A 22696-nucleotide genomic window follows, 5' to 3' on the forward strand; every position below is an offset into this window, starting at 1 on the left:
TGGGAGCAGCACAGGTGTGGCAGGGCTGGGCTGAAAGCAGGAGAGCCCCCGGGGGCAGGGGGATCCCGGAGGGGGCAGAGCACCCACCCGCTCTGAATCCCGCCTGGGCAGGTGGAGGGGAAGGTCCGGATGCAGAAGAAATTGAAAATGAAACGCTGCTCCCTGAAGGGGGATATAAAACATCCCTGTCTGCTTCCCCCCCGCGGCACGTCTGCGGGGCACGGACGGAGCGAAGTGCGGGCAGACGGACGGATGGAAGGGCGGACGGAGGGACGGGTGGAAGGGCGGACGGAGGGACGGATGGAAGGGCGGACGGAGGGACGGATGGATGCCCCTGGCGGGGGGCGGCCCCTCTCCCCTCTCCCCTCCCCTCCTGCCGGGCCGGGCCGGGCCGGGCGGCTCCGCTCCCCCCGCGGGGCCGCTCCCGCCCCCGCTCCGCCGCCTCATTTAACGGGGCTCGCTGCCGCCGTGCCGAGCCGAGCCGGTCCGTGCCGAGCCGAGCCGAGCAGTGCCGAGCCGGTCCGAGCCGAGCCGAGCCGAGCCGAGCCGAGCCGAGCCGAGCCGAGCCGAGACGGTCCGAGCCGAACCGGTCCGAGCCGAACCGGTCCGAGCCGAGCCGAGCCGAGCCGAGCCGAGCCGGTCCCGTCGCGCTGCCCGGCCATGGCGCGCCCGCTGCCGCTGCTGCTGCTGGCGCTCGGGCTCGCCGCCGCCGCCAAGTCCCCGTACCAGCAGGTCCTGCAGCACAGCCGGCTCCGCGGCCGGCAGCACGGGTAAGGGGAGGCAGGGAGGGGGGAAAATCTCTTTTAAACCCTTTTTCCCCCATGCTTGCCCGGCCCGCGGGGGATGCGCCCGGTGCGGGCTCGCCCCGGGGTCTTTGTGCGGGCCGGGGCCGTGCGGGCACCGTGGGGAGCTCTCTCGGCGACCACTGCTTTCTTTCTCTTCCTCTTATAAGAGGAAGAGAAGAGGTAACTCTTTCTCTTTCTCATTTCCTTGTCTTTCATCCCCTGGCAACCTTTTTTCTTTGGGTAACTTTTCCCCCTTTCCATCACGAAACTTAGTGTTGCAGATGTCAGTTCGGACCCTCCAATGCTTCTTTATCAGTTTATCCCTGTTAAGGAAAAAGGGGGTAAAAGTCCCTAGATTTCGAGCCATTAAAGATTTTGTGGAATTAATTCTTGTTTTTATGAATTTGTATGAAAAAAACCCCTTCAATGACTCTGTGGAGTCAGCACCAACTTACTCTTTGACTGGAAACCTCAGTCTTGGAAGTTTTCTTGACAAAAATAATCACTAATTCATTCATAGACGTTACAAGATAAGGCCTATGGAAAAATGCATGTAGACCTCTCTTGCTTGATACACAGCCTGTTATAGAGTGAGTACTTTGAGTGTTCATTAATAGGCAGAAAACTAACCCAATGTTAAATAGTTGTTCCCACTGTTTTTAAAGTTTACTAAGAGTTAAGAATGGTGAAAGGATGAAGGACCTTTCAGCTGGCTTCCATCTCTCGGGATGGTGACAGTGATTGAGTTGAAGCTTCTGTTTAAGTGCGTTGCTGGAAGCAGGGTCATGAAATGCTTTAAATAAAAAAACTCCCAACATTTAAATATTGCAATTTGATACATTCTCTGGCAGGGATCTAGGTCAGGATTTATGACAAGGGACGTGCTGTTTGTATGCCTGACCAGGGACACAATCCAACAGGCAAATTCTGAGCTGATATTTATTTGTAATGGGTCAATAATGCCAGAATTGCAGTGATTTAGGTAGAAATACAGTGAATCTTGTTCACCTTGTCTGTGTGATGTGAAACTAAGTAAATAGTTCTGCTGATAGCCCTGAGATTGAAGTTTGCTCAGGCTGAATAAGTTAGGGCAGTCCTGGTGTAAATCAGTGCACTCATCTCTGCAGGGAGAAGCTTTTACCCTGCACAATTACCAGAGGCACTGGGTAAGATGTGACTCTGGTCCACTCTGGTGCCTTGGAAGACACAATGGAATGCCAGAACTTCCATCTGAATTGAGATAAACCCAGTGTAGCTGACCACAGCTCCTTGCTCACTGCTCCCATTGTGATGGAGAGGGTGATTTTTACCAAGCTAACTTTTGTACGTACACGGAATTTTGAGCACTGATTAATGATGTGCCAAAGAGATACAGCAGCACAAAACCAGCCAAAAACATCCTGGATGTGGGGTGTGTTGTGTTGCTTGTAGGAGCCAGCTCCAGAGGGATGTGCAAGCAGGACTGCCACCCTTTGCTGTGAGCATCCCCCACACCATCAATGCCCCTATTGAGCCCAGAGCAAGCTGGGAGGCAGAGCTTGGCTCCACAGCAAAACTTGTATGTCTTAATTAACTTTTTTTAAAATGAACCAGCTCAAGTCAGTGAGAGGAGCTGAAAAGTGCATAAGTAACACTGACATTTGAAAATGAAAATGTAGGAGTGCTCTTCCCAAAGCCAGCCAGCTTTGTGGGCACAAGGTGATGCTGGGCAGCACCATGGCCACAGCCATCGCAGGTATCTGGGGCTGTGCATCAAGTGCTGCTTTTCTCAGCCTCTTCCCAAGGGCAGCCCCTGTCCCAGCAGCTCCCAGCTGCTGCTGCCAAGCAAAAGGCTTTGGCTGAAGGGGAACAATAGGCAGTCTTATCCTGGAGTCAGCGTGGCTGGCTGGGAACGGCATGGCAGAGGTGATGAACTCCAACGAGGAGAGGGAAGAGTGTTGACAAATTCATTTTAAGCCAGACTGGGCAAGGAACCAGGACATGCAATGCAGGGAGCCGCTACTACAGCGTGCCTGCAGGAATCATTGATAACACAGCCCTGAGCAGGGGTTTTTCCACACTGAGCAAAAACTGGAAAGAAGTTTTCCCCCTAAGTCAGGGAGGGAGGAGCAGCCCCACAGAGCTGCAGTCCCAGGCAGGGAGGAGGGAGCAAGGCAGTGAAGTACTGTCCTGGAGGCACAAGGGTTTTCTTGGCAGGCTGCTCCTGGGGATGTGGGGGAAGTGATCAAACAAGTCCTTCAGTAGCCAGGCTTGTCAAGATGAATATTAGAGGGATTGTCCACTGCCGTCAGCCAGATGCTAAAATCGAGGCAAGGTTTGGAATTTCGATGTAATTGGAACCACATTTCGGCACGGCAGGGCCGGGTGGCCAAGGTGGGCTGAGTCAGAGAGCACAGACGTCTCTCTAAGCGATGATTTGGCTTGGAAGTTGCTGAGTCTGGGCCAGTTTGCACCAGCTGAAAGTTTGGGGTTGTGATTTCTAACTTTTTTTCAGTAGGTTCTCGCTCCTTGTTCCCTGCCTTATACACAGAAACTGAATGAAATCCTTTCATGAAGAAACAAACCACCATTACTGGATGTGGCAGCAATGGGGGAATGATGAGCTGAGTGTCCCTAGGTCCCGCAGCTCCTCTCTCTCCCCTCGGGGCAGGATGAAGGTGCCTGGGACACGCAGGGTCGGATGCTGCCTCCGCAGGGCCCTGCAGCAGCCGCAGCAACAAAGGCTCATTGAAGGCACGCCAGGCTCCCGCGGAGGCTGGCACTGCAGTCAGCCAGCTCTGGGAGACCCTCAGGTTAATTCATGCTAATGATGGCAGGCTGGCCCCTCTGGGATGCCGCTGAAAAGCAAGCACGGCCGCAGGAGGACTTGGTGGTTGGGCTGCAAACTCTGCTTTTGTTCATTTTGGGGGGCAGTGCCTCGGTCAGACACAGCAGGACACAGGCTGCTGCCTGTTCTCCTGAGCACAGCAGCAGGACCTTCACAAGAGCATCTCCAGACCCCATTGGGAGTTTCGTTTGTGCAAATGGAAAATCTGCCTTGGACAGCACAGAGCGCTTCTGACAGGCTGAAGTGATGATTTATGTGTTTTGCTTAATTATTTGTTTTCCCTTCATCTGCTTGGCAGCCAGTGCTGTGCATACTTTTAGTGATGCTGCTGCAACTGGGACATGGTGGTGGCATTGGGAATCCAGCCTCAGCTGGGCTAAGCATCCTCAGCTTGCTGGAGCATTTGCTACACCTCTGGTCAAGCCCAGAGGCACTTGATGGCCTTGCAACCCAGATCCATAAATCATATCTTTTGTGCTGACCATGTTTGCTTACACACGTGGCCAGGGCTGCTGGCCACAAACCACAGAGCTGGTGAGCCAGGCAGAGCAGGGAAATGCTGTGCTGGCCAAACCAGCAGCAAAGAAACTCCCAGCTCCAGCTTGACCACATCTCTGCTCACGGTGATACTACTTCTTAGAAAGCTGCAGGGCTGCAGTCAGCTCTCAGCAGGGTTGCTCACACATGGAACACAAACCAGGGTTTTTTGCTGAGCAGGAGCTCTTGGTACCTTATGGGCTGGTACAGCCCCTCTTGATCTGTGCTGTCATTTCTGGTGTGTTGAAGCAGGGGAGGGCAGTGCCACTGCTCCTTTTCCCCTCGTTCAGCTCAGCATCCATGTCCAGAATTTGCTGAGTCTATCATACAGCCAAAGTTCTGGGTTTGATGCAAGTCTGTAGGCTGATAAATATCCGTTTTATTTTTTTTATGTCCTAGAGAATAAAATAATGGTTTCTTTTGCAAGGATTTGTATTATTGCATAATTTCCGGGGTTTTAGCTGAGTTTTGAATTTTAAGTAGCTGTACACCATGGAAATTCTGACCAAAGGATTTTTTTTTGATTTCTTTATATTTTGGTGAGAGGTGGAACATGGAAAAAAGTCAAGAATTTGTACTTAGTGAAGAAAGAGATGCTCTGGCAGAGTCAGGAGAGATCTCTTTCTCTGCTTCTTCCACTTCATGACAGTCATTGTAGGGCTGAATCGAGCAAGTTGACTTGCAGCTCTCAAGGTTCCTCCCCTGCCATCCCAGCAGAGCTTTCCAGGCTCTGTCAGTGGGGTCTGGCTCCGTGCTGGGGGTCAGCATTGGCAGGGGGAGGCTGACAGGACCCTCTTGTGCTCTGTTCCCTGCAGCCCCAACGTGTGCGCGGTGCAGAAGCTGATCGGCACCAACAGGAAATATTTCACCAACTGCAAGCAGTGGTACCAGAGGAAGATCTGTGGGAAGTCCACGTAAGTCCCTGGGTGCCTGACAGGGTCTCCCCAAAGACCCCCTTGTGGAGGTGGGTGCTGGGTGGCAGAAGCAGATGGCAGATGTGGGATGTCAGAGCCCATGGTGTGTGTGTCATGTGTGTGTGTCTGTGTTATAAATTGTTTTAGCTTTTTACCCCCTAAGAAATATTTGTTTTTCTAAAACACTTTGATGTTAAGAATGAAAAGTGCCATGTAAACATAAACCCTGATGGTTTATTCTAATTGCATTTCTATATATACTTTAATAGCTCTCTGTGCTGTAATGAAGTGTAGGCCAGATGTTTTCTAGTACTGTCTCCATGATAGGCTCAATGCTGCCTAGATTTGAGAAATAAAAAAGGCGGAAAAAAGGCAGCCCAGAGCTGATGGATATTGGAGAGAATGTAAAATTCATCTCCATCTGTTTGCTTTGGAAGGGAAAACAAATAAAAGGAAAGAGGTGTTAGCTTTAGCCAACACTCCCTGACTCCACCAGGAAAGTTAATCAGACTTGCAGGCCAATTCCACGTCTAACATTGCAAACAATAATATTCAAGTAGCTGTTGCATGAAGAATCTGTGTGAGCAGCCTCGGGACATTCTTTTGAAAGATGCAGTCAGCAGATAATTAAGGCTATGCATGCTTGACTATCTGCCAGGCTGTAGAGCAGGAGCAGAGAATCTTTTTCCTTGCTGTAGTCCAGGCTGGGCTTTTGGACTCCCTTGCATGGACCATCCCAACACCCAGGGCCAGCTCAAAGATTCCCTGAGCAGTCCTGGCTGTGGGATCAGAGCTCTGGGCCAGGTCTCAGCCTGGATCTGCAGGGTCAAGAACAGAGAGGAGAAAATCATCTCATTTGTTTCCCTCATGGCTCAGTGTAAATGGTAATTAGATCTAGAGCAACATGCTCTTCTTCCCTGGTGATTTGTGTTGCCATCATTGGTTTAGCTGTGACACCTGGCTGTCAGGATTCATGTGTGCTGTTGGTGTGGGGAGGAGGGAAGCAAACCAGGAGTCATGGCTGTGCACAGCTTTGGCCTTTCATTGTTCTTCACATGGATTTGCCCTAAGGAGGACAATTCTCTACTTCAGGAGGATGTATTGCTGGCTGTGCCATGCAGTGTGCATGCACCATCGTTTTCCTTATGTCCAATTTCTTTTCAGAATAAAAAAGGAGAGGCAATATTGTAAAAACAAGCAACCAGATCCCCTGCCCTTAATTCTACAAACAGAATTTTGGGAAGGCTTAGCTTGGGTCATTAGAGTTCAGGCTGTCATCTTGGCTGAATAATGGTGCTTCTTGACATGACATGGACAAGGTTATGGCACAGCAATATGGTCTCATCATTGCCTTTTCTGATAACAGAGTAGCTCAGTGTGTCTCCAAAGAAAACACAACTCAGCTGTGGGTGTGGGAGAGCTTTGCTGCTCTGGTCACTGAAAGGCAAAGCAGTCCAGCCATGGATTTCTTTAGCTCTGAAGCAAGTGAGAAACTAACTTTATATAAACCAAGAGTGCAGCTGCATTTGGCACAGACAAACTCATCCACTTATCTCCAGGAGGAGGTGGAATAACTGGCATCTGGCAGCATTTCATTATTTCATTTGAGGAGAACTCTTTCATTTGGGGTGAACTCTTCTACCTCATTTTCTCTGCTTTTACCCAAGTGTCTCACCCAGTGATGCATCACTGAGAGAAAAGCACACAGACCATTAACCTGCCTGTTAACCTATGAGGTAATCTTTCCATTATCCACAGAATTTGCTCACTATTCTTTGCTTTACATCATCTCCACAATGGGTGTTATTGTGTTCTCTCCTCCCAGTCATTCCTGAGCCTGGGCCCTGCTCTCTCCTTCAGCAGGGCTGGTGCAGAACAAAAGACACGTGCCTTGACTCAGAGTTTCCAGGGGACCCTGGGACAGCTCTGATTACAAATGTTTGCTTGTGATGGCTCCCACTGGACGTGGTGTGCCTGGCATATGGAAGCAATCAGGAGTCATTGGGGCTGTAAAGGACAGGATGCATTGTGCTGTAGCAGTCAAATTCCTGCAGCAGTGTCAGGAGTCTGATGCTGTGGCTCAGGTGTCAGAGATCAGGAGATCAGGTGGGCACAGCTGATGGTGCTCAGCATGAACCTCCAAACTGGCCCCTCCTGTTGGGCTGAGCTGGTCCATGAGAGGTTTTGAGAATACCCTGAAATCCTAGGAAAAAACCAGGATTTGGCACATGTATCATAACTGGGTGGATGCAGCCTTTGCTTGGGATCTGTGGTCAGCAGTCCCCTCCTAAAGCTGAGTGGGTGCTCCTCTCACAGGCAGGGGAACCCCCATCAGCCCTGGGGGGATGGAGGAGCTGCATAAGCGTGGTCAGCATGGCCATTTTCTCCTCCTCCTGAAAGGTTTTTCCCACCTGAGAGCAGCAGTCCTGGGGAGGAGACCCTTGAGCCATCTCATGTGCTTCACATTTGACCTGGCTGTTTTCCTCTGTATTTGCTTAAAGGGTGACTGGTGCCACAAGCTGCTTGTGTGTTCCAGGTGAAAATGCCTGGCTCTAGCATGATGGGTTTGGCTGCTTTGGTTTCTTTCCTTTTCCTGCTCTGAGCACCTTTTCACACAGGTGCTGGGAGGGAGGTCAGTGAGAGAGCAGGAGCTGCTGAGCAGCAAAGCTGAGCTCCTGCAGAGCTGGCTCTGAGCAGAGAAATCCATCCCCCAGCAAGGAAGGCAGAGCAGTTCTGCACTCCTGCAGCACAGCTTCACTCCTGTGGAAGGATCACATCCTGCACTGGGAGGCTTAGAGTGACTGGAGCAGCAAGGAAAGCCAGCCTGGAAACCACAGATGAAGAGTTCTGCCTCTTTATCTGCTTTTTTTTTTTTTTTTTTTTTTTTTTTTTAGTTTGTTTTTCTCTGCTGAAGTATTGGCTCACACAGTTACAGGGAAATTAGGTAGAGGATTTATGTAGAGTTTTTATCTTTGCTGATGAAGGGAGATAAGATAGTTGGCAAGAAGTCTGACACTGCTTTGATTTCAAGGAGCGCTGAGGCAAAAGTGTTTTGGTAATTAGGTAACTTTCCACTGTTGGTTATTCCAAAGTCAAAGAAGTAGTTCATAGAGTATATTGTCATCATTTTGCCTTTGTATTTTATATTTTTCTCCTTCCCTTGTGCACTGGACTCATTCTTCCAGAATTGGGGTTGCAATGGAACACATCCCCTGTTTTGTCTTGAGAATGAAGACAACCTCAGTTTAGAAAAAAGTCACTGGCACTTATTTTACAAAAACAAAACATATGGGCTTTATTACAGGAAATTATTACAAATGGATCTTTTTTCACTAATATATGCCTAAGCTTATTTTTATTACCTTGAAAAATGCACTTTAAATTTAATTTCAGCTCCTAAGAATGCGACAGCAGTGGAACAATGACTAATAAAAGCCTAAACTAAAGGAGCTTTCTTCTGCAGGCAGACTACAAATAGACATTAAAGAAATAGTGTTTCAAAACCAGAGGCTAAAAAACTATAGATTTGACTTGAAATTACTCATTGAGGAGGTCAGGAAATTGTGGTTGAGGCGTTGCAGAGTGGATGACAAATGCTCTGTGTGTGACCCACAGTGCTGGCATCCGCCGTGTCCTGATGCTGCAGGGACCGGGCACGGAGCAGGCAGCAGGAGCAGGGATGGACTGGGCACTTCCCAGGGCTTTTGTGCAGAGCCCAGAGTGTGCAGCAGTGGCTGGGAGATGCTCAAGGGGAGTTCTCCTCCCTGGGCAGCAGAATGTGGCTCTGACCCAGCTGGAGCAGGATGTGCCAAGGGCAGCCTCCCTGCCCCATGGATGTGTGGGGCAAGGCAGCTCTGAGATGTGGAGCATCCTTCAGCCCAGCTCTGCTGCTCCTCTCTGAGGGCTGGAGGTGGCTGCAGGGACAGCTGGGGACAAGCCCTGAGGCCACCCCTGAGCAACCCCTTCAATGGTGCCTTCGGGTGGGCTGGGTGGGCTTTTGTTTCCACCTGGTCCACCAGCCATGGGAGGCCAAATGCCTGAAGCTGAAGCTGCTTTATAACCCTCACCTCTGGCTCCTACAAGGTGCCAGCCCTTGGCTGAGCTCTTCTGTGTTCACCTGGCCCCTTGCAGCAGTTTGCCAGAGCTCAGGATGGTGATGTGCCAGACACACACCAGGGGATGCTGAAGGTGCCAGACACACACCAGGGGATGCTGAAGGTGCCAGACACACACCAGGTGATGCTGAGGGCCCCCTTCAGTGGGAGAGTGAGACAGGGGACTCGAGGGAGTCCCTGCCCAAGTGGAGCTGGCCCCGTTTCCACCCTGGTGCTTCTTGCCATGAGCTTCCTTTGCTGCTGGAGATGCCCACAAACCCAGTGAAAAGCAGGAGGTGCAGTCATGGAACCCAGAATGGTTTGGCTGGGACGAGGCTTCAAGCACCATCCAGTTCCACATTTGACCAGGTATCTGCATCCCTTGCCAGTGCCCTCCCCTCCTGGCAGGCACCAGGGGCAGCTGTGAGCCAGTGTGCCACAGGCTGTGCATCCATGCCCTGCCCCTTTGGAGCAGCTCATTAATCTCCAATTGATCTGTAAGTAAGGGTTTGAAAGCCTTCGTCAGCACTTTGGAATGATTTCTCTTTAATCAGCTCTTCATCTTTGATTACAGGTCTGAACCAAGGGAACTGTCTAGACTGGATTTAGTTTCTAGGGTGAAAAAAAGAAAAACTGGAGGTAGGGGAGGGAAGTGGTGGGGGAAGAAAGTGTGTGTTTCCAATGAACACGAGACAGGGGGCTGGGAAAGCAGAGCAGCAGGGTGTTAAGATCTCCAGTAGTCAAAGGAAGGGATTGCTTTAGGCAAACTCTTTCCCACATGGAATATATAATGTCTAGACAATCAGTCTGGGTTTGGTTTGTAATTCTCTTAGGAAACCGTGACACAGAATTTATTTGCTTCTGTCACACAAAAGCAGGTATTTGTTTCACTTTCTGGCTCTTAATTACCCTGAAGAATTCCCTATTAAACCTCAGGCATTTCTACTGTTTGTTAAAATGATGACAAATATCTGAAGCTGGAGGATTTTCCTCTCTCTTTTCGTGAATGTGCTGACCCTCAGCAGTACAGCATCCTACTTGTCTCAAATTCAGCTGGGAGCACAGAGGAAATGCTTGTGCTTGGGAGGAACACCTATTCCCTGGCTCTCTCAGCCCATCAATCAGGTGGCCTTGTTACTTATTTCACACCAAGCACAGAGCAATAGGTGAAAGAATCCCCTGGGGAAAATGAGCAGGCAACTTCTGGATTCATTTTTTTTTCCCCTTTTCATTTTTTCTTTTTTTCTTCTCCCTCTTAGTATCAAGCCACGTTCCCTCAAATGGCCACCTTTGAGATGATTGTTTCTCAATCAGATAACTGAGCTGCAGATGATGGATGCAGTTTTCAGGCAGCTCTTGCTTATTTAGGGTCTGAAATCAGCAGGACAGCCTGGGCTGGTGCCTCTGACCCCTTTGGTTTTACAGGGGGACAGTGCTGCCAGCCAGAAGGAAGCGCTGCTCTGAGGCTGCTCACAGGGACACAGCTGTGCTGTGCTGCTGCCCAGGCTGCCTGGGCATGCACATCCCACCACTTCAAGGGGGAATTTCCAAGGTGGAATTTCTCCTTGCAGGGCTTTTCCCAAGTCCTCGTGCCAATGCACATATCTGAGAACAGGGTTCACCTTTCCCTCCAGGTCTGTCTTGTGGGTTTTGCCCATAAGTAAGCAAATAATTTCTGGTGGTGGACAGAAAGAGGGTGAAATGAGAGGGAAATGCTTGGCTGGTTTGGTCAAAGAGCCACGGTGGAGCAGTGATGAGATGTGACAGCAGCAGTCAGCTGAGGAGATCCCAAATCCCATGGGAAATGTGCCCAGATGAACCAGCACTGGCAGTCCTGTTGGGACTGTGGAATCAGTTTCCATCCACTGCCTGTATAAAGTCTCCTGGAAAGTGTGTTTTTGAAAAGAAATTGTGTCTGCTTTTGTTCTGTGGAGAAATTGGCAACATGCAGCCCTGAAGGAGATAAAAGTGTGGTTAGTCTTTTGTTGAAGTCTGTATTTCTAATGAAAATCTGCTTGGAAACATCCCCAACATGGATGGACCCAGAATTATATAAAATAGAGAAAAAGCTGTGAGACTGCTGGTTAATCTGCTGTATCCATCTCTTATTGCAGAGTAATCAGTTACGAGTGCTGTCCTGGATATGAAAAAGTTCCTGGAGAAAAAGGCTGCCCAGCTGGTAAAAACATGCTTGACATTTTTTAGACTTAAAATTATACAGCTGCCTAGTAAGGGGAAATGTTAGAAAATTGCCCAAAGTGGATTTAATTTTTGCGATTTCTGCACAATATTGCCACGAACAAGTCCAAAATGGACTCGGTGGAGCACCAGCCAAGAGTCAGATCAGCTCCAAAGCATGCTAAATGTTCCAGACAACTTAGAACCTTGGATGTAATTGAACTTAATCGAGCATGGGAAGGCCATAGGGACCTACTTATTCCAGCAAGTAATATATCTGTATTGGAAATTCAATTCAGAGGAATGAATTGAGGAAGAGACCGCTCTGCCAATCTCTGCTCATTTTCATTTTCATAGAGTGGTTTGTACTGGAAGGAGCCTTAGAGTTCATCTGGTTCCAACCTCCTGCCATGGGCAGGGACGCCTTCCACTAGACCAGGTCATTCCAAGCCCCATCCAAACTGGCCTTGAACATTTTGGCAAGCATGGGGTTAGCAAACTTTTATTTAGGAGAAAATACAGTTGATATTGGGGGGAATAAACTGAGTTTATTGAAGAAAGCCATATTCTGCTTTTGCTTTTGGAACACTTCCCTCCACAAAAGTCTGATGGCTCCAAGTTAACCACATGGGCTGATGCACATGGTCAGTGGACACTGAGCCCAGCAGTGTCCAACACCAAATCCCAAAAGCCTGAATGCAAACAGGATTGGGTGAAAGCAATCAATGTCTTTGCTTGCCTAAATCACATTTGTATAAACCCAGAAAACAAATCCATTCAAACTTCCAAGAATACAGTAGATCCTGGATTACACTGCTGTAATTGAGAGCGAAGCTGTCAGGCTATGATTATTCATTATCTAATTATTGAACAGACACCAATCCCCTGGTGTGCTTCATTTCCCAGCATTCTCACCAGCAATGCTTTAATTCAGCCAGAAGGAGGAATGACGTTTTTGGGAACTTAACCTTCTCTTCTTTCAGCTCTGCCACTTTCCAACATCTATGAAACCCTGGGAGTAGTTGGGTCAGCCACCACACAGCTCTACTCCGACCGCTCCAACCTGAGGCCAGAGATAGAAGGACCTGGAAGTTTTACAATTTTTGCTCCCAGTAATGAGGCCTGGGCATCCTTGTCTGCTGTAAGATAATCCCTCTGCTTTCTCCTCTTCCTCTGATTTTTTCCTAGTGGAGATCCAGCTCTGCAGGGGTCTGGCAGGATAGGCATAGTACTGATAGAGAAAGGGCTGTGGATTTCCAGGATGGTTTTCATTGTGCTGGTTCATCAGCTCCAGAGCTTTGCTTCTGAAGGATCCCATCACCAGAGAGATGTGGATGTAGAAATCCCCTCATTCAGTGTTCCCTGCTTGTTACCATTAGAAATTGAACTGAGACCTGCAGCAAGAACCTTCCCATCCCTTACCAGTTTTCTTGTTGTCCCTTACATCCCCATTCTGGTTGTTCTTAATTTGTACAAACAGCCAGTCCCAGCTGGAGGCTCAGTAATTCCCACATGACTGTGTCCCATGCTCAATTAGATATGCATTTCCTTTACATTCATTTTGATTTTCTCTTTCAATGTCTTGTGATATTTCCACTCTTGAAGTGGTCACTGCTGTCCTGCTGCTGCTCCCACCCCAGTTGAGCATCCCTGTGAACAAGAACAATTACTAGGGCAGGGAGGGGGGGATATTTATGGTTCTCTCCACTGCCAAGCCTTTGTCCCAGATGCCTCAGCAGAGCCCCTTGCAGGGATGATGTTGTTGGGAAAGGTCTTTTAGTGTATTTGTCAGTGGCCCTTTTGCCTTACTGCTCATTTCAATGCAATGATCCCACTCTGGAGCTGCAATCATCCCTTTGTGTGCCAACGACTGGGTGTCAGAGCTCTTGGCTGCTTTTGTAAGGCAAAAGACAAAGATTTTAGAAAGCTGAGCTCTTAATTTATACAAATGGCATGAGGCTGAATGAATCACTTAATATTCATGCCCACACACCCACCTTGGGAGCCCCCTGGGAGCAGCCAGACCTCCTGGTACTCTCTAGCAGATGCCTAATTGCACTCAGTACTGAAAAATTGATTTTTCTGATTTTCAGGAGACTCTGGATTCCTTAGTGAGCAACGTTAACATTGAGCTGCTCAACGCCCTCCGCTACCACATGGTGGACAAACGGGTGCTGACAGATGATCTGAAACACGGCACCACCCTCAGCTCCATGTACCAGAACCTGCCCATCCAGATCCACCACTATCCCAACGGGGTAAGGCACCCACAGGCTCACACTGGCTCAGCCTGGAAGGGACCACAGAGCCTCACCTGGCCCAACCTCCCTGCCCAAGCAGGGTCATCCCAGAGCACATGGCTCAAGATTGTGTCCACATGGTTCTGGATGTTTCCAGTGAGGGAGACCCCACACCCTCTCAGGGCAACTTGTTCCAGCATATGCTCACCTGCAGTGAAGAAGTTCTTGCTCATATTAAACCTACCCACAGCAGGCTTGTTTTCCAGCTGCCTTGCAGCTCCTACACTGTCCTGGGACCTCCAGGACTCTGGAATGCTTAGGTTGACAGCTACTAAGATACAGACTATGAAGGAGTTTGAAAATGATATTTTTAAACAGATGGTTTGCTCCATGCTGTTGCAGCCAATGCTGCTGTGTAACTCTGCTTGCCCAAGTATTGGTCCTGGCTTATTTTCATAGTCTTGAGTGTAGACAAAACCACTGATGATTTTCAAAGCTCTTTAAATTTGAAATATTTCAAACATTCTTGATAGAACATTCTCGCTTTTGGTGGAAAATTTTAAGGGAAATTTAAGGAAAAGAAGGTAGGATATTTTAAGGAAATACAACTCCTGCTCTTGCCGACTCAATAAAGTGCTCACTGCGTTTGAAATAGAAATAGAAAAGCAGCACTTTACCTTCTGGCTTTAGTGGTTTTAGTGCATGTAACAGCCATGGTCTTTCCCTGTGCAGATTGTGACCGTGAACTGTGCCAGGCTGCTGAAAGCTGACCACCACGCCACCAACGGAGTGGTTCATGTCATCGACAAGGTCATCGCCACCACCACCAACACCATCCAGCAGATCATTGAGACTGAGGACAGCCTGGAAACCCTCCGGGTCAGTCAGCACTGCCTGCTCCAGCTCTCCTTAAAGATGCTCAGGCAACCCACCCCCAATGAATTGTCCTGAAGAGCTTTGCCAGTGTCTTGGGCTGTGAGCCTGGAGCTGCTGATGAGTTCCTTGTACCAATGTATCTCCTTTTGATTTAGGAAGAGAAGTGCTTGCTATCAGTCCAAGTAGGGTTTGTGACAGTAATTGTCACCCTTCTATGGCTGCTCAGAAAACAGAGAGACTGAGTCTGTCTCCTCATTCTTGTAGGGGAGTCTTAGCCTTAGGAGATATTAACTGTTCCAATTTGATGTGTCCTGATTTATTTGCCTTGGTATTTGCCAAATTAAGGAAAACGCACAGGGGATTTGCAGTTAGCCAGATGTGGGTTCTGATTGGAATTATTCACTGGAAGTACTGTGAGCCTTTCCAGGCATATCTGGGTATTCAAACTAGCTCTCAGTCTTGCCAAAAAAAAAGGGCTCTTGTACTCAAATTTCTGGAACACCAGAGAACCATGGGGCTGGGTCAAATTTTTAAAGGGACCAAAGTGCTGAATGAAGCTATTCAGGATTTTTTGCAAGTCCTCTGAAATTATAAAAGCCTTAATAAGTCTGGCCCTTAGTGTGTCCCTGGAAAAAGTTTCTGACCTTTGTATTCTGGCTGAATGTGTTTTTCCCTCTCTCCTTGTTCCTGTGAAGACTGCTGTGGCTGCATCTGACCTCAGCAGCTTGCTGGAGAGCGAAGGCCAGTACACACTCCTGGCTCCCACCAACGAGGCCTTTGAGAAGATCCCACGAGAAACTCTGAACAGGATCCTGGGAGACCCAGAGGCCCTGAGGGGTGAGTGCTTGTTCACTGAGGCCACTGAGAGGCTGAAGAGTATTTTTCAGTTCTTCTAAATTTTTTTCTCAAGGACAAGTCAATACACTTGATACCCTCTGACAGCAGCTGCAGTAAACAGATGTGACAGAGTCCACCTTTTTTAACTGGACAGCCCAGCTCCCTTTGGTTGTAGATGTGTAGACATAGCAGGAGTGGCATCCAGATATGGATGAGGGAGCTGAAGCAGTCCCTTTTCTGAGTTTTCTTTTAGCCCTTTTTGCAGTGGTGATTTCTATTGATCCATCAAGATGCAAGAAAAATAAAATCTAATCAATGTAACTTCCCCTGACAAGTGCGTCGAGTACCCACATGAAGCCTTTTGAAATTGGCAAAAGTTTATAAAAAGTGACTCTTTTTAGGCATTTTATTTCACAGGCTGTGGAATTGAAATCAGCTCAATTTAAAATGACTGCATTTTATGGAGTACACCCTGGCCATGGAACAGGATCCCTGAAAGCTGCAACACTTTCCTAGCTGGTGTTTGCAGCTCACTAAGGCACTCTCCTCTCTCACAGACCTGCTGAACCATCACATCCTGAAGTCAGCCATGTGTGCTGAGGCCATCATTGCTGGCCTGACCATGGAGACCCTGGAAGGAGCCACCCTGGACGTGGGCTGCAGTGGGGAAGAGCTGACCCTCAACGGGAAGCCCATCATTGCCAACAAGGATGTCCTGGCAACCAATGGCGTGGTGCATTTTGTGAATGAGCTGCTGATCCCAGACTCAGGTACTGCTGCCTCTCTGCAGTTCTTTCTGCTGCCTTTCTTTTGTCTATTTTGCCAAGGAAATCCTGGATTTAGGGGGCATAGTGATGAGTGGATAACCTTTAATGCAAGGTAACTATGTGTTGCTTTTCTTTTCAGCTAAGACTGTGTTTGAGTTGGCACAAGAATCTGAAGTTTCCAAGTCTACAGATCTTTTCAGACAAGCTGGGCTCAGTTCTCATCTAACTGGCAGTGAGCGAGTGACCCTCCTTGCCCCAGTGAATAATGTGTTCAAAGGTAAACCAGGGATTAAATCCCTTTCTTCCATCACTTTGGGCCACAGATCTTCTTCAAACAGTTTTCAGCCAGATTTCAGTGCACAAGTATGCAAATCCTCTCTCAAATGCCTCGAGGCAGTGGCATCCAGGTTTACAATATAAAACTGATGTGGGTAATGCTCTGTATTTGAGTGGTTTTAGTGGCTCAATGGCCATTTTAAGTGAATCACTGGTTCTTTCCACACTTTTTGCTGCAGATGGACTCCCTGTTATTGACAGCAACATGAGAAACTTGCTTCTGAACCACATTGTTAAAGACCAGCTCTCCTCCAAATATCTGTATCATGGACAGAAACTGCAGACTCTGGGGGACAAGGAGCTGAGGGTTTTTGTGTACCGCAACGTGAGTCCTCCCTGTGTGCTGTGCTCCTCGGGGCTGGGGGATGCTCAGTGTTCTGATGCTACAGCAATTGTGTAAAAAGGGGAAATGAGCAGTGTGGAAAGCACCAACATCTCTCTTTTGAAGCATTCTAATGAAGTCTTCTTTTCTGTGATTGTGTTTACAGAACCTTTGCATTGAAAATGCCTGCATCGCTGCCCATGACAAGAGGGGAAGGTTTGGGACCCTCTTTAGTGTGGACAAAATGTTGACCCCTCCTACTGGCTCAGTGATGGATGTTCTCAAGGCAGACCATCGCTTCAGGTGACCTTTCTGCTCTTCCCTTCAGTTAGAAGCAAAAGAGCTGCCAAAGCAGTTTCTATTTATTATGGGTTGTAGTCATGACAATGTATATGTTTTTTAGCATAGAAAGATCATCCAAAACCATGGTCTCTCTAAATTATAGGGAGTGAAACTTCAAATAACCCTCAGTCAACTGTGAGCCAAGAGTAAGTGGTTCCCTCAATACCACAAGAATCTGGCTCTGAAGCCATCTCTGCCCACTGTAGCCAGACCTCTCTGACTCCTCATACCACCTGGTCCCCATGGAGTCAGCACTCCCAGGTTGCTTTGCCATTTCTCAGATGTTCTCGTTGGACCCCACAGCTCATTTCCTCCCTAATCACCATTTTGGCTATTTGAATTGCTGCACCCCAGCAGGATTTCACATTGTAACTCCCCAGCTCTCCCTTGAGCCCAGCACACAGCTGACCATTGAAGTGTTTTGCAGTGAAGCATTTGATGCCTGTTTGCTTTGCAGTACCTTGGTGGCTGCAATCCAGTCTGCAGGGCTGACAGAGAACCTCAACAGGCCGGGAACCTTCACGGTGTTCGCTCCCACAAACGAAGCTTTCCAAGCCATGCCCCAGGGGGAGCTCAACAAACTGCTGGGTGAGCATCTCCACAATATTTGGGGGATGAGCTGCTCTGTGGGACTGCTGTGATACTGAGAGGAATGGCCAAATTTCTCTGTTGTATCTCATTCTTTGGGTCTGTCTGTTGGAAGCATGAGCTTCCTGCCCAATGGAGTTGTATGAGCAGAAGCTGAGGATGCAGAGAGTGGCACTGGATTCCCCAAGCTGGGTTTATACTGCCTGTGTTCTTGGAAGATATGTTTGTAGTGTGTGTCACAAACTCACTGTGCCTTTTAATTTGGCTGTACTGGTGGTGTGAGTGAGATAACTCCCAGATATTTCTAAAAGAAATGAAAGAAGTGAGAATGTGACTCTTGACAGCACAGGATCAGGGTGTCTGCAGTAAGTTTTGTAAGGAAAAGACATAATCCACATACAGCCTCAAGTTACACTGTATGAAATTTAAGTAATAAAAGGCTGGGGCTGTTCCTCCTTCTCCATGTACATGGACCAAGCAGGAGGTCCGGTCTAATCCTGGGAAGCCAACAATGTACCATTCTAGCTCAGACAAAGACCAGTATCCTGAAAAGCAAAGGCATGCAGGCTGGGTGTGGAGAAAAGCACGGGAATGTTTAATAACTCCCTTCTGGATAAGCAGCATGATCTTTTATTTTGTTCATGTTGAAAACTGGTTGTGGCTGGAAACAATGTCAGGTATTTGAATGTAATGTCTTGTCATTAAATCCCAGCCAAACATTGACATCATAATTTGGGAAGCATCTGCCCCTGGTAGCTGGTTATCCTTTTAAGTGCAGGGATGAGGAACCAGTAATATCAGTCTAGCCTTATGCTTAACATACAAATATTTCAGAAGTGTTTTGCAGCCATTGTAAATGGCTGCAGGAATGAAGATTCCCAGATGCAGACACTTGAGATGTTCTTTCCTCACGCAAATGTTTAGCTTATGCCTCTGATGCAGAGGTGGATTGTGCTGGTGAGGGTGTGCAGAGTGAACTGTGGCCACCCTAAGGAAAAAAGCTGGCATAGAGTCTTTGAAAACATTGAAAGAAAAATGTGGGAGGGAGCTGTGGCTGGAGGCCACCTTTGCACTAGCTGCCTGTAGCTGACAGTGACTCTGTCTGTCTGTCTGTCTGTCTGTGGGGCTTGTTGGTGACCCTGTGTCCTCTGCAGGAGGAGATGGAGATGTGCTACTGGCCCGAGCTGTGAATGTCACCACCTCTTCTGGAAAATAGATGGTGCAGGGAAAGCACCTCATCTTCCCAAAATCTGTTTCAAAGCACAGCTGTATGAGTAGAGACTCAGTGGGGTGGTATCAGTCCATGAGACATTCGTGTCACTTCTGCTGCACTTTTCCCCTTCCTACCCATCTGTGAGGATTGTTGCCAAGTGGCACTGGCCTTGGTGACATTTGAAATACCAGAATGCCCTATCTACTTCTTTATTTCACATGGGTCTTTCCCCACCCCATCCCAGACTTCCTTGGGAAGTGAAAGCAGCAAGAGAAGCAGGTTCATTCCGAGAAGCAGCTTCTCACTTGGCACAGTGAGAGAATGAGGGATGAAAACCCAAGAATGAGAGAATTCAGGTGTAGGGCAGGCTTGGTAGGTACCAAGGACATTGGGAGAGTGTCCTTCTGGATTTGGGAACCTGACCTGCCCAGGCAGGAGTGGCCTCAGTGCCCTAATCAGGTCCTTCTGCCTGCTTTTTGGTTTTGGTGTGAATTGTTTGAAGAAACAACTTTACATTGTTTCTTCACACTTCCAGGAAATTATGGTGTTTTCCAAGTAATTCCATTCCAGCACGTGAACTATGGGAAGCAAGTGCTGGTGCTGGTGTGCAGCTGTAAAGGTTTTCTCCCCCCAGGTAATGCCAAGGAGCTTGCCAACATCCTCAAGTTCCACGTGGCTGATGAGATCCTGGTGAGCGGCGCGGTCACTGCCCTGGTGAGGCTGAAATCCATGCAGGGAGACAAGCTGGAAGTGAGCATGGTGAGTCACCTCAGGTGGGCTGCTGTGCTCTGCAGGGCTGTCCCGTGTTTGGTTATCATGTCATGGACCACAGCTCATGTCTGTGCTCATTTGGATGCTGTGGGAGCATCTCCACAGTCCCACCAGTGTTTTCTGGGCCGTACTGGAGGGACTGTTGCCATTGTTCAATTCAACAAGCTGGAAGAAGGAAATGTGGTTTGCTTCAGCTTTCTCCCCAGAAGACCAGTTGTAAATGATTTCCAGGAGCTGCTATAAATTTAACCCTGAGTCATGGGGGGAAAAACATAAATAAATCAGATGAATAGCTTGTTCAGCTAACATATCTTTTTGTGTAATGAAAATGATCTCTGCATGGGCTCCCTTAGTGCAGCAGAGTTTATTTAGATATATAATTTCAGTTCAAAAACTCTACACTACATAAGGGAATGTAGGATCCTCTATTGAGGAAAAAAAATAATTTCAGAAAATAAGCAATCATGGCTCACTCTATGCATAAGAAAACACAATGGGAGGAAAAAAAAAATGGAAGGGGCTGTGTTTCCAGGTGCATTGAATTGGCCAAGGTGCATCCTGGACTCTTCCCATGTGCAGCCCTGCTCTGCCCTGTCCTGATCCCATCTCCACAGCCATCCCCCTGGCAGGGTGCTGGTGGATGTGCTCTGCTGCCATGGGACAGCATTCCCAGCCAGTTGCACTGAGGAAGTCCAAAGCCTGCCAGCCGTTCCAGGACATACTCAGACTATAATTTGTCTTTATATTCTCCTTAATTGGCAAGAGGAATGAAAATGCCTTCAACCATCCAGTAAATGAATGAATGCAAAGTGAAGGGGTTTTTTTTTAATAACATTGGAAATGACAAAAGATTCTCATCTTCTACATTTTTTATTTCTTTCTTTTACTGAACAGAAGAACAACATAATACATATCAACAAGGAGCCTGTTGCTGAAAGTGATATCATGGCCACAAATGGTGTCATTTATGCTGTGAATTCTGTCTTACAGCCACAGGGTAGGTCCATGGTCAGAAATGTCCAGAGCAACCTTGTTACAGCAAAACTGCTTTGGGAGGGATTGGGGACCTGGGGCAATTGCTTCAGTTTGGTGAGGAGAGATTAGTTTGTAGTGGGATTTTCAGCAGAAAATAGAGGAAGGAAGCAGCCTGCATGCTCTGACATGTATTTCAATGCTTTCACTGTCTCACCCTTAGCTTCAAGGCCACAAGAAAGAGGTGATGAGCCTGCAGATCCCGCATTAGAAATCTTCAAACAGGCATCTGCATTATCCAAGGTAAAAGGGAAAAACCTCTCACTGTGAAACTGCTGAAATTGCATTTTGGTAATAATTATTGGAAAATCATGTGACATTCATACACTGACTTCCAAAGAAAGTGAGTGTATGTGTTCCATGGAATGATCTATCCTCTCTTCTTGCATGATTTAATAGGAAATTGTAGGAAATAATAAGTAATTATTATTTATATAATTCTTAATTATAAGAAATAATAATAAAATTATATTAATTTTAATATCATTTAAAATATATAATATATAATATATAATATATAATATATAATATATAATATGTATTATCTTATATATAAAATATATTATATATAATATAATATATAATTTTATTATATATAAAATATATAATTTTAATTATATTATATAAAAATAATTATTATAATAATAACAATTTTGCAACACAAAGCTTCAGTTTGCAGCACACTGTGAATGTAACCTTGGCATGGTACTATTATATATCAGCTTCCAATAATGAAGAGCCATCCATCCATAGCTTTTGGAGATTAAGGATAACTCTATTGACAAACAAACTGTTCTTATGGCTGTTGGAGAGTTGAGTTTATGCAAACCCCGTTTTCTTTCCATGCAGGTTTCTCAGAGGAATCCTCGACTAGGTAAAACAGCTTCTCCAGCTCATCTCTAATTTCCATTGTGTCCCCCATCCCTTAAAGAGAGGTTTCTCCTCCTCCCTTGCTCTAAGCAAGGTGTGGCTTGGCTGGGAGGAGAGGGGCAGGGGATGCTCTGTGTCACCCACCCGCTTGCTCTTCCCCCTGGCAGCCCCTGTCTACTCCCGGATACTGGCCAGGATGAAGGAGAACTCGGGGGGATTCTGAGCCCACCGTGAGCAGCCACCAGTCAGTGCCTCCATCCCATCCACTCCAGCTGACAGCTGAAGAGAAGGACAGAACCGTTTTTAAAAACCAAATGCCACCCTTAAATTTATTTTTGTTTGCAAAGAAACGGATAGGAAAAACAAAAAGCCATATATATGTGTATATTTTAAGACCATTTTTATTTGGTTTTGACTTTGAAGTTCCCAGACCAAGGAAATGTTTTAAGGGTTTTTGTTTGTTTTGTTTAATTTTTGTTTTGTTTCTTTTTAAAATAAAATTATTCACCAACTTTCAATTTTTTGGGCTTGATAGGTACATTCAAGGGACTTTTATTTTTTTAAATAAGCATGTCCTTCCTTCTTCCCTTGGATTTTAAAAGTCTTCCATGAAATTCTGATCTGCAGGCTTTTAACAAAATTCTCTTTATTGACATTGAGAAAATTGCATAGTTATAAGCTATGGTTTAAAGTATTCTCTGTTTTTTTTAACTGGGGTATTTTTTTTTTTGTGTCTATGGTTATAACTGTGCTGCATTTTGTTCATGAGATTTGAAATGAGAGTTCTCCCTGGCTGAAGCCTTCCAGTAAATGATTCATTTTTAATAATGGTTGTTTTTTAATAAAAATTAAAAATAAAATCAAAAATATAAATATAAAAAGTGATTACAGTGCTTGGTTGGGTTTTTGCTTGGTTTGAATTGCCTGATGGCACCAGGTGATCAAACCTGAGCACTGGGAAGGAGGGGAATCAGATTTGGCTGGATCAACATTGATGGGCCTAATAGTTACTTGAGTGGAAGGGCAGAGCATTTCTGCATTTCTTCTCTCTGATCCTGGCCTGGCATCATTTTTTGCTGGTGCTTTCATGGGCAGCCACTGCCACTGTCCAAGGAGCACAGGGACAGTTATAGTTATCCTGAGCCATGCACATCCTCCCAGCCACCT

At 47.1% G+C, this 22696-nt stretch overlaps 1 protein-coding gene across 1 annotated transcript; it reads left to right on the forward strand.

Moving 5' to 3' along the window:
- The first annotated feature begins 307 nt into the window (after nt 1-307).
- Nucleotides 308-22414, forward strand: TGFBI (transforming growth factor beta induced). Its single transcript, XM_071443251.1, has 17 exons — nt 308-770; nt 4965-5063; nt 11272-11336; nt 12319-12476; nt 13429-13593; nt 14308-14454; nt 15147-15288; nt 15846-16058; nt 16195-16332; nt 16571-16716; nt 16880-17016; nt 17513-17643; nt 19491-19615; nt 20522-20624; nt 20823-20902; nt 21509-21533; nt 21697-22414. Exons 1-17 carry the CDS (start codon nt 325-327, stop codon nt 21750-21752), a joined length of 2376 nt encoding a protein of 791 aa, XP_071299352.1. The 5' UTR covers nt 308-324; the 3' UTR covers nt 21753-22414.
- The last annotated feature ends 282 nt before the right edge of the window (nt 22415-22696 follow it).

Source organism: Agelaius tricolor, unplaced genomic scaffold (genome assembly GCF_023055355.1).
Source record: "Agelaius tricolor isolate 1412-34295 unplaced genomic scaffold, bAgeTri1.0.p SCAF_18, whole genome shotgun sequence".
NCBI lineage: Eukaryota > Metazoa > Chordata > Aves > Passeriformes > Icteridae > Agelaius > Agelaius tricolor.